The sequence below is a fragment of the Sphaeramia orbicularis genome, chromosome 11 (genome assembly GCF_902148855.1).
Source record: "Sphaeramia orbicularis chromosome 11, fSphaOr1.1, whole genome shotgun sequence".
Taxonomy (NCBI): domain Eukaryota; kingdom Metazoa; phylum Chordata; class Actinopteri; order Kurtiformes; family Apogonidae; genus Sphaeramia; species Sphaeramia orbicularis.
Window position 1 is genome coordinate 12,507,869 of NC_043967.1, and position 12,917 is coordinate 12,520,785.

Below are 12,917 nucleotides of genomic sequence, written 5' to 3' on the forward strand. Positions count from 1 at the left end.
GGATGAGATTCAGGTGAGTAATCACAGAGAGACTTACACATTCATGATACTTGGCTATGACTGGGGTTTTACAGATTTGATGAAAAATTGGTGATGAAAGTCTCCCGCAGCTTTAAAGTGTTTAAAAAGTATTACATTTGATATGGTAAGCCTTAAGTTATGTTGCCATAAACTTGTTCACTGTTTTGTGTTTAAATGTGCCTGTTAAATGTCTAAGCTGCAAAGAAAGTAATGTTAGTCTACTCAGGTCCACTCGTTCCAACCTGACAGTTTATATTGAAATTAGGAACCAATTATCAATAACTTTGCAGCCCCCAGAGAGAAATGACTCAGAACAGTGGGAATCAAGGCGTTGGAGTAAATAAGTATATTTTCCTAACTTCAAAGAGTCATAAATTTTTGCCAGTTTGGCTGTGAAATGGGCATGAAATTCTCTTCTAAGTATTCTTAAAAAATACTCTTAAATAGGTCTTAAATCTAACTTGTAGAAACTAGGGATGGGAAGATTATCCAATATGTATCGATACACCAACACACACGTGTATGATCTGAGTGCACCGGTAAAGAGGCTGCGAGTGAATGAAAAGTTTGGAATGATATTGCGATGCATCAATTATTGAGTTTGTATCGATAAAATTCGATTTGTTCAATAGAATATATATTTTACTTGCATTTAAAAGTGTTACTATTTATTTGGGTAAAGTGTTACTTTTCTTCAGACCCACGTTAATGTGCACTGTGGATTCGCAGATGTGTACACTGCTCATGACAATATGAGCTGCGTGGATGGACTGTGGCATGAGTGCAACTGATGAATCCTGTAATGTGTGTATGTGAATCTGACACACATAGAATTAAGGTGACCACATGTGGTTTATGAACGTCTACTTTTTACTATATCAGCTGTACTGAATACTGCCACACATACCAGAGATACTTCCTTAAACAGTGATGTACATATCTAACAGTGCATCCCAGAATACCTTGCACAGGTGTCTCTTAAAGTGACAGATCCTTTTTCTGTATTACCTACGTTACAAATACATTACATTACAAATTGAGCAAGAAGTTGAGTGTTAGAAACATGCAGAGAAACGACTTTGGAAACAAAGTCCTAACTTTTTCACCTGACTGAGTGTGAGGCACGTGTTCTGAAATTGAACTAAAGTCACTTTGTAAAAAGTCATGGTCTTACTTGATAAATAAATAATCAAGCTCATTGAATTGCACTGCATATGTTTTTTTTACCAGAATGAATGTATTGAATCAGAATGTGCTTAATTGCTCTGTATCGTGATTTGGGTGTGAATCGTATTCTATCTTATCACGAGGTGCCACACACGTATCTATAATATATTGAATTGGAGATGCTGTATTGAGATGTGTATTGTGTCGGCCTTACAACTGAGATTCCCAACCCTAGTAGAAACCTGTAGGAGCCCTGAAAAAATCCAAGAAAAACCCATGTCATGTGAAAGGATTTTAGAACATTAGACCAACATAAGCGCTGATCCAGACCCCTGTCCACATCCACATTATCCCTTTGAACATCATTCCTTACATTAGTACCATTACTTCATGGTACCTAACACAGCAGGTCCACTCACTGTTCATGCAGAGGTGGACCTTACAGACCCTGGAGACCACATTGGATCTGAGATTGTTGACTCCTTGTCTTCACTGTAACTGCTGTTGTCAATGTCTTGTGATGTGTGTGGAAATTACCAAAAATAGTCACTTACCAGATAAAGGGTTAATGGTAGCTATGAAGGTCAGTGCGCTAAATAGAACAGTGTGTATTTATTTAGCTCTGCACAGGGTTGAGTTGCTAACACACTCTGTATGCATGCACACGTTATTCCTGTCACACACATAATGCAGGCGTTTCACCTAGGCTGGCATGTCATGACGCCGGGTCCAACTTATAAATCACACGGCGAGAGCAGGAAATTAAGGCTGTCACACACTTTTCTCACACTGTTCTCTTCGCTTCCGATTGGCGACAAACACAGCCTCGGAGTCTTCCGTCCCCTTTTACTGCCCTTCACCAACTTCTTCCCCAGGTCCTCCAAGTTTAATTAAACGGCTCCTTTTGACAGCCATTAACGACTGCCATTTGTCACTGGTGTGTATGTTTGTGCACATGTGTAGAGTAGAGGGGGCAGGATGGGGGGGGGGTGCTGACTGCAACCACCCAGGACTAATTCATAATCAGGAGGCCCCGCTCTTCAAGTTGCCTCACGCTTTCTGATTAATTACATCAAACAAACTAGTGCTAATGGAGTCCCTGTGTCTCACCCCTTCACTCCCATAATTCTTTGGCACCAAACACACTCGTAACACACCTGTGTTGCCCTCATAGAAATGATGGAGCTATTTATGCAAATGAGTTTGAGTGTTTTTAATTGAGGTTTCAGAGGTTTTGTGTCCTTTTGTGGGCTGTGAATAGGGCTAGCCTGCATAAAAGAGCTCGTACACACATAGAACAGAAGCAGACTGATGGCCTCTGTGACTGAGATGTAGGGATTAACTCAGCTGGATAACAGACTTAAGCACTAGATCATGACCTGTCTGTTCCTGAGGGATTATCCCGCTTTTTCTTTTTTTTTTATTCTAATGATGCATGATTTGTGTTTCATACTAAGACCACTGTAAATCCATGGCTGTCTGTGCATATTAACCCAGCGTCTTCAGCTAATACCGTCATAAACCTCCTCTGCTGTTCTGACAGACATCCTCTTCTCTCTGCCTGTGTTTCTCTGTGATCCAGCTGGTTGACGAGGAGAAGTCTGTGGTGATGACAGAGATGGACAAACTGGTGACGCTGTGCCAACAGTTGCAGATGGGGGCCAAGACTCCTGTACAGGGCAAGACTGCCACCTTCCAGAAGGTACCCATACTACGCTTCTGTGTCTGGGAATCAACTTGTTTTTGTTTTTGTTTTTTTTCCTATTCTTGTTTGTTTGCCCTGATACGCATCAAATCAGTAAATCTACCAAGTGTATAGAAAGGACATACGAGACTGAGGCTGCAATCGATGAAAAAGTGCTAATGGGAGTGTCCAGTCCCACAAACAGAATGCAACACAACACTCTCATAAAGTTTAGGTTTTACACATGTTTATGGTATCTAATCCAATCCAACTTTATTTGTAAAGCACTTTAAAACAACAACAGTAGACCAAAGTGCTGTACAGAAGAATAATTAAAACCAAAATAGAAGAATAAAATACAGAATAGATTTAAAGACATAGAACTGTACAAAAAAGAAAACAGTGCTGTACAGAAGGATAAATAAAATCCAAGTAAAAGAATAAAATACAAGAATAGATTAAAAAACATAAAAAGCCATACAATTTAAAAACAACAGATTCAGATTCAAGTTTATTGTCATTCCAGCATATAAAAAATACACAGAAACGAAACATTGTCCTCAGGTCTCCGACTGTCAGCAGCATTTAGTAAAATAGTATAAATTACTGATAAACAATAAAAAAAAAATAAAATACTGATGTAAAAATAACAATAACACCCCCCCTAAAACTTACCTATAAATAACTAAAAAAAGTTTTATTTATAAAGTGCACAGCAATAAAGTGCCAATTTAAAGTGCATTCTGGGCTCAAGTTCAGCAAGAGTTCATCATTCTAACTGCCTCTGGATAAAAGCTGTTTTGGAGTCTGGTGGTCTGTGCTTGTATATGCTGCAATCTCCTGCCTGATGGGAGAAGGGTGCAGGGTGGGTGGTATCATCCATGATGTTTTGGGCTTTTTTCCTGCACCTGCTGGTGTAGAGGTCTTGGATGCAGGGCAGACAGCAGACAAAAAATAAAGCAACAATAAATAAATAAAATAAAATAAATAGATAAATAAGAACAATAAACCACTACCAAATAACAATGGAATAAAAATAATACCTTCAAACATCTCACATGCTTTCAGAAGCCATGGTATGAAACAGCAGCGAAGTCCAAGGGTGTTTTCTGTGGTTGAATTGGAGGTGATGGTCAATGGATTTAACAATTTCTTTATATATATATATATAACATTTTTCATTTTAACAACACAGAGACAATAACACAGCAACAACAGACCAACTAGAGCATGGAGAAAATAAATAAATACATTTTATTATTATTAACATTATTATGATTATTATAACCTTTATTTAACCAGGAAAAAAGCTCTTTGAGATTTAAAAGCTCTTTTTTCAAGGGTGTCCTGGCCAAGACAGCAGCAGCAGCAGAAGTTCCACAAAATAGAAATCACAGCCATACATCCACACTAAAAATATACATAAAACACAATAAAAGTCGGTTCTAAAACCATACATAAAACACTAAAATAAGAACATACATATAAAACATCACCATTATTTTAAAAGGTACTATAGGTATAACAACAATGTTCCTTAAAAGCATTTCAAAGCAGAACCCGATTCAGTCAATTAGAAAAACATCTAAATGCATACATACATGAAATAAACAGGTCATCTTGTTAGAGGTGGGACAGTTTACCAGACAACAATTACAAATAATAAATAATTAGAATTACCATTGGGAATAGAAAAGTAATGCAACCAGCAGTTACTGTAAACTCTAGCCACTTTTACACAGATGCTGTTAAAAAGGTGAGATGGTGGTCCCACCTTTTTTCCACCACTGACTGATTTCCACAGCCAAGGTGAAGGAGTAACAGAGGTGAGACAGACTGGACTTTTACACAGTGGACCAGTGTTCCAGAATCAAAGGGCCGGTGACGCAGCGTATAGCATGACATATAACTGTGCATCAGAAATACCCTGAGCATAGCTCTTAAAAAAGCAAAATATCACACCTTTAAATATATGTAGGATATTTTTTCTGCTTTTTCTTGCTTTCATTCAGTCCATTCCTCCATGGAAGCCTTGAAACGTCTTAAATCTACCATAGTTTACAAATACAATGTCACTAGTGCAGCCCATGTCGATGTGTCACAGTGTTATTTTAATGGGTTATTTCACATTCAAACCAGCCAATTTATTAAATAATTAGTGCAGTGGTCTTACATAGCAAAATGGCAGCTCCCTTGCAAGTCCATGTTTCTAAACGGAGGAATAAAATGCCTCCAGTTGAACTTGTTGGAAAGTGATTGAGGTTTGACAGAATGGGACTGAAGGACCGGTGGACTGAACATTCATTTTATCTAAAGGTCATGAAATAGTCATACTCTTCATTATTAGTACTGTAGTATGACTCTACGTCATCATCACAGTGGGAAGACTAGAATTTTCAAACACAAAGTGGTGAGTTGAGCTGTTCTCACCTATAAAATGCAGGGGTTTTTTCTCCATATTTGCTGATTTTTAACCCATAAAGACCCAAACAACAGCCAGCGATCAAAACCATCTTCTGATGTAAACTGTTTAATACCTGTTGTTCCACTAATCCAGGGGTGTCAAACTCATTTTGGTTCAGGGGCCACATACAGCAAAAAAGATCTCACATGCATTGGAGTAGTAAAATAATTCCATTATAACTTATAAATAATGACAACGTCAAATCAATCTCTTTGTTTTAGTGGAAAATGTAAAGTTCCAGTATGAAAATATTTACACTTTCAAATGATCCTTTCATCAAAAATAAGAATAAACTGAACAACCATGTTGAATTTGAAATTTTTTCAGTAAAAAAAGTGCAATTTTAACAATATTATGCCTGAACTTATCATTTATACATCTGCATTACAGATCGCAGTGGATTTACAAGGACACAAATCCTTTACATTTTATTGTTTTTTAATGGGGTTTTTTTAATGGTTTTATTGGGTTTTTTTAGGGCTGGGCAAGTTAACGCATTATTACCGCGTTAACGCATTCATTAAATAACGCTGACAATTTTTTTTTTTATCTCACGTTAATGCCATTTTATTCTAACTCATATTCTTCTGCCCCTGCTTGTGTGCGTGTAGCGATTAGCTCGGCAGATAGACAACAGGTTTCCCAAGAAAAGCCGGACGCCAAAAACTTCTGTCCAAATCTTTTACTGTAGACTCTCTGTAAAACTGCAACATACATACAAAATATGTCTCAGTTCTGTTCATTGCCTTAGTATATTTACATGGCATTATACATTTAAATGAATGGGAAAAAGATCAGTAGCTCGATGCTAACTTGAATGGGAAAATCCATATGCACGCTAACAATTAGCATTTACAGATTAATTTAAGATTTACGTCTTTTTATCCAGCAACAAAGGTTCACATCAGAGATATTTTATACTATTCATTGTTACAACAGCTGAACATAAAATACTCACAGGCAAACGTTTTTGGGGCCATACAAACAGAGTGAAAGAAACGTGTCTGTTAGTTCCTTCTTATGTCCGAACTGACTACAGGGAAACCACAAGGACAAAACATATGTTAGTGCAACTTATTCCAACCACTAGAGGGCCTCCTTTGCTTGCTTTGAACAACTGAACATCACATATTATTGGGCTTATTAGTATTAGTACTTATCAGTGGGCTTAAGACTCCTGTCTGTCACTCACAACCAGAAATAAACTGGTGGGGACATAAACATGGAGAAAAGTACCGGTCTTTTCCATGGACATTTTCATTTTAAATGTCTTCAGATGGTGGGGCTGATAAGGACAAAGTTGTTTGGAAGCACTGCAGTGTGGAATTAATTTTATCACCGGAGTACTTCAAGTCTGAAATATCACTTAAAGGTAATACATGCTGTTGATGCCGGCAACCCCCCCCCCCCCCCCCCATAACTATGCGATTAATCATGATTAATTGCAGAAATCCACGTGATTAATTGCGATTAAAAATTTTAGTCGCTGCCCAGCACTGTTTTTTTGTGTGCAGCACTTTGGCCAACTGTGTTGTTACTTTACAAATAAAGTTGGATTGAATTATATTTAGTCAGATATTTCAACAGGCATATTATTGATCAAATTTGGCAATTTGGAGTTATCATTATTTATAGGCTATTAAGTTATTAATTCACCAATCCAACCCACTTGAGATCAAATTGGGCTGAATCTGACCCCTGAACTAAAATGAGTTTGACACCCTTGGCCTTTAAATCTTCAGTGTAATTTTTGCTTTTCACAAATTCATCCCACGGGCCAGAATGGAACCGTTGGTGGGCTGGATTTGGCTCATGGGCCGTGGTTTTGACACCTGTGCACTAATCCTATCAATATCTGTAAATAATTGGTGTAAAATGCAGTTTGTCGTCTATTCATGGTCATCAGATATGACTCATTAGGATGTTCAGAGGCTCCGTAGTGAACGTGGAAACACAGTTATCTTCTATAACATTGATTCACCAGATCAATGACAGTGGATGGAGACACTTCTTCTTCAGTTTTATCTGTTTTTGATATAATAACCTTTGAATTTCCTTTGAGCTTTTATGAACATCTACATGATCAGTGAATTAAATATAAGAAAGTACTGGATTTTCACTGAAAAAATGGGAAATCCATTGGATAATATTATAGTAAACAGTGCTGAACCACTTGAGAAAAGTTAGAGAGAAAAATTAATTTGGAAACTGCCACCAAAGAAGTACTGGGTCTTCATGGGTTAATGTGCATAACCACTATCTTGGATTTGTTTCATCACCACTGAGATTGTGATACTTTTCACAGCTAAAAAAAACAACATGTTTTTGTCTTTACTATCATTTTAATGACCTCAGGGCCAGGTACGACACAGGTGAAAATATGGAATCTCTTGCGATCGATATGTTCTGCCAACACCTCCCTCTAACATTCCAAGTGTACAAGTGGAGTAAAATCTCTCCCTTCTACACCTGTTCTGTTACTCCCACAATGGTTAATTATCACAGTTGTGCCAGGAATAAATTAAGACTTGTTTTTATGGCATAAATAACGGCACGATTGCCAATGAAAGTTTCTATGCTTCAAGAATGACATATTAATAATATAGAGCATTATCTGAATAAATGAATATCTAGTTATAACATAGAAGTACGCATAAAATAAGATATTATTGTAATTAATTATCATGATAAGAAGATATCATATTTATTGATCATTGCATTTGTAGTAAATATTTAAAGTGTATATAAATAATATAGTTTATATTAAAAAACAGTTGATTATGTACATCTAATTGTGTGTGAGGTGACCAAAAAAGTGTATGTGAATGGTTTGCATGGATGTTTTGTGTTGTTGTAAAAATATACAAAAGAAAGTGTCCGAAAAAAGCAAAGGAAACAGATTTAATTTAATTATTAGTTTGTAAAAAGGGTGGGAGTCAATAAGTTATAGTTCTTCCCTCTCCTTTTCGAGCACAGAAAAAATTAGTTTGACCATGTTGTATTCTTCATTATCTGATGGTTCTATGTGCTCGAAATAAAACTACACTATTACTATTATGTATATTTCTTTAATTATCATGTTTATGTAATATATTGTCTAGCAAATATTGTACAAATTGCTATTCTGATTTTATGTCTTAATAGAGTGTTTTAATATGTTATTTGGTATATGTATATTCACAGCCATATATTTATATATGTTTGTATATTTAGAGTTTTATATGTATGTGTCTATTTTTTTTTTCTTTTCTTGTTTTTTTTAGGCCTGAGCCCAGGCACACATGCCAGCAAGGGCCTATTAAAATTGCATGGTTCTGTTATTACTTTTTTTCCTGGACACTTTGAATGCAAATTTGACCCCTTGAACTTCAACAAAAAGTCAATTTTATTTGGTCAAAAATTGAAGCCTGGCAAAAAATTTTTTTTATTTGAAATCGCCAAGAAAAAATATTACAAAATGACTCAGCCACACCCCCTCAAAAATCAAAATACATCACGCAGATGGGAGCCCTCCCCAATTTTTTTTCCATGTACAAACATGAAACTTGGTACAGACACAGCCCATGTTAGGACAAGTAAAAAATTACATTATGGCCCCGCCCTAAACCCTACAGGAAGTCGGCCATATTGGATGAAAGTGTGGACCTCTAAAATCACACCCCCAATTTGGACCAAACTTGGTAAAAATCACCTACACACACGTGTGATCAAAAGTTATCACCTACATTTTTTATCAAATGTTGGGCGTGGCTGTGACCAGCTCACAATAAAGCGGCCATTTTCAGAAGTATAAAAGTGTGTATATCTCACACATACAGTGTCAGACTGAGTTGCACCCAATGTAACATTTGTGCGGAATGACAACCTGAACACGATGATTTGGAACTCGTATAGTTGGATTGTAAAATGGCTCTCTGGCACCCCCTAAATTTTTTGAATGGAACAAAAAATATTTTTTTGTCATAGTCAAAAAAAATTTTGGCACACACATCCCTTATGCCAAACTGAACCAAAAAGCCAATGAAGACACACCCCTATTTACAATCGTGTTGCCATGACAACATCACTGTGCCATAGAAATGAATGGGTTTTTGTTGGGCGTGGCTGTGATGACCTCACAACGAAGCAGCCATTTTCAGAAGTATAAAAGTGTGTATATTTCGCAGAATATTGGATCAAGCCCACGATACGGTGTCCTCTCACTGTCTGTGGCCTCAGCGGTCGCACTGGAGGGTGAGGGCCTTAATTTTATACTTTATTTTTATCTCCATATTTTATAATAGACAGAATAAACAAAAAAATAACAAAACAAAAGACAGACCACAACAATTAGAGCATCCAGGTTTAATCTCCAGACAAATAAAATACAGACAGGTTCAGGACAAATTAGGAAAAGATTATACAGGTTCAAGGATTTCTGTGATTAACATACACATTCCATTTTTCCCAGTATTTTTTCCATTTATCAGCAGTGAGTCTTAATGAGAAGGTCAGCCTTTCCATGTCATAAATTTCATTCACAACAAGGTTCAAGGTTACTTTATTTATACCTGTGGGTAGATTTGTTTTGCAGACAGAGTGAATGGCATTTGACATTACAACAAAACACACACTGAACCTGTTAGGCAGGTACTTGATCGAGTGTCAAGACAAAAAGTGCTCAGTGTTCCACCATTCATCAGTATAGCAGCATGGATAAGTAAAAGGATAAAATAAATAAATAAGATCAAACAAATGAAAATCAGATGCAATAAAACACAATAAAAACCTCAAGAAGATAAAAACAGTCTCTGGGATAAAAACCAGGATAAGAACATAAACTTTTAAATTTAAAAATTAGAAGTCACAATAATAATAAATAGAGCAAAGAAATAGGATAAATAACTAAATAAGTAGATAAAGTGCAATGTCACTATTTCTTATTGAGCTCAGTGACGGTGACAGGAACAAAGCTGGTTTTATAACGCTGTGTCCTGCACCTATGGACTAAAAACCTCCGTCCAGAGGAAAGGAGCTGAAATTCACCTCGTAAAGGATGGGAGTCATTATTAAGAATTGATGAAGCCATCCTCTGTACCTGTTTAGTGTACAGCAGTGGTTCTCAATCTTTTTCTGTCGGGCCCCCTTTGGAGGACCAAAAATCTCCAGGCCCCCCTCAATTCCACCAACATTGTAACAATGGTGCAATTATAACTTTTATTGAAAGAAACATCAATACTGTAACAATACTTTTTGCTTTTCCTTGAATAATTTTTTGTTCAAATTAAAAACAACTTAGATTTCTTGTTTGAACAATACAAATAAACTCAACAAGACTGCTCTGTGAGACAATATTTTTCCAAACAAAAATAGGACACACACAATTATCTTACAACTATGACAATAAAGTTCCTTTTTTTTTGGAACAACAAACAAATTTTGGTAACAAAGATGAACATTTTGACAGTATCAGTGGCTGCAATGAGTCCATTTCCATTGCACGTCTCAGAACATTAAAGTGCAAACTGTACAAAAACAGAAACATTGCACATGTTTCTTTTCCAGTCCAGTACTTGTCCACTGTCCAAACCTAAACTCTTCGTCTAGTCTAGTGGCAGATCACCACGGCAGTAGGATGGTTTAATGTACGTCTCTAAAATGAGTCCAGGGTGCTCCAACACTAAAACATTAGTTCCACCTGCTACATGTTCTAACCTGAAACAAACAAAACAAAAAAACACCCAGGAGTGATCCCATGCCCCCCCCTGGAAAGCCTTCATGCCTCCCCTGGTGGGCCCGCCCCACAGTTTGAGAAACACTGTTGTACAGGGAGGCGGGACAAGACTGGGACTCACCAATCAGGCGACTGGACCATCTGACTGTTTGAGTCAGTGAGTTTTTCTGTGCAACAGAGGTCTGACAGTTGTTCAGTCCAGAAGTGTTGGGGGATCTTCGCACAACCATTTTTGAGTTACGGCTTTTTTTGTCCCTGCTAATAACATTAAAAAAAGATATCAGTGAGATTTCGGTCTTTTCTTGTTTTGATGATGATGATGAAATTCTTTATTCAGTCATCACATAATCCAACCAGTGTCAACACTCCAAACATTACCTGCAGGTTAGTGACTGAAAAGGCCCAGGCAGAAGCAGAATGCTTATATTAATGCCTGTCCTACTGAACAAATTCAGTTACCCAGCATTCAATTTAAGAAAAAGAAAAAAAAACAAAAACAATGCATACAACCAAACAAACAAGCAAAAACCCATAAAGTGAAACTAAACCAGAAAAATAGAAAACTTAACCAACCAAATTAATGTTAATTTAACCCTTTCATGCATACTGGTCACTACAGTGGACAGCTATTCTACAGCTGTTCTCTTGTATATTCATGGATTTTGTTGTTCTTTTCGTTGTTTTGTTTTTTTACACATATCTTTAAGTTTTAAGACACTACATATCTTTTCTGACATGAATTGGTAACATTATGTATATCTCTCCTGAGCACAAACCCCCAGAATCACAAGCCCTCCCCATAGTTTTCATACAATTTATCACTAAATTCATGTTTCTGTGCATCAAAAAATTAAACGTGTGGTGTCCAGCTGAGTGGATATTTTTGCAACTCAATGAAAAATAGGTTCATAAGAATTTTTTTTTTCATTACTATTTTTAATGTTTTTTTGTTTGTTTGTTTTTTAAAATTTTATTTTATTTTTCAGAAAAATTTTTTCAATTGCATTGTTTTTTTCATGCCTAAAGAGGAATAAAAACACTCAGGAAAAATATTTGATTAAGGTTCTTATAATTCCTGCATGAAAGGGTTAATGTAGAATCAAAAATAAATTATTTACTTGTTACATATTAGATCTTAACAATTGTATCCTTCAAAAATTGCCTTACGTACCATTTTTTTAAATATCAAAAATGGGCTACACATTCTTAAATCCATGCTGGCCTCATTCCATAGTTTAACTCCAACAACACATATACATCTGCTTTTAGTCTCTTTTTTTAGCTTTTTCAACAAATTTACAAACATCTTGCAAATCATATTTAGACTCGTGTTGAGAAGAACCTTTGTACACAGACAGGGAGTCACTTTAATTTGGCTTTATACATTATTTGCATTATTTTATAGTAAACCAAATCATTAAATTTCATAATATGGGATTTCGTAAACAATTCATTGGTATGTTCATAATATCCGGCCTTATTAATAATACATATGGCTGGTTTTTGTAGGAGGACTATAGTATTTACAGTTGTTTTATACATCCAGCCCCACACTTCCACACAATAGGACTTTTTAGGAAGTAGAAGTGAACAGTAAATTATATGTAGTGCCTTATGGTTGAGTAAGTTTCTGGACTTATACAAGATTGCCACTGACTTTGTGATCTTTCCTTTTATATATTTAATATGTTGTTTCCATGATAATTTGTGATCAATAACAACCCCTAAAAATTTTATATCAAACACTCTTTCAATTTTGGCATCACATTTTTAATGTAATGTCCCCATTAATTTCTTTTCAATTTCTAAAAACCATAAATATTAGGTTTTTTTTTTAATGTTAAGTGACAATCTATTGACATCAAACC

General features: G+C 36.1%; 1 protein-coding gene across 1 annotated transcript in view; it reads left to right on the top strand.

Annotated features, from left to right (window-relative positions):
* The window catches only part of ctnnal1 (catenin (cadherin-associated protein), alpha-like 1), a 237,406-nt gene that overhangs the window by 216,549 nt on the left and 7,940 nt on the right, over positions 1-12,917 (top strand). Inside the window, exon 17 of the mRNA XM_030147833.1 lies at positions 2,771-2,890. Within this exon, the coding sequence (XP_030003693.1) occupies positions 2,771-2,890 (120 nt within the window). The remainder of the gene's footprint in view (positions 1-2,770; positions 2,891-12,917) is intronic.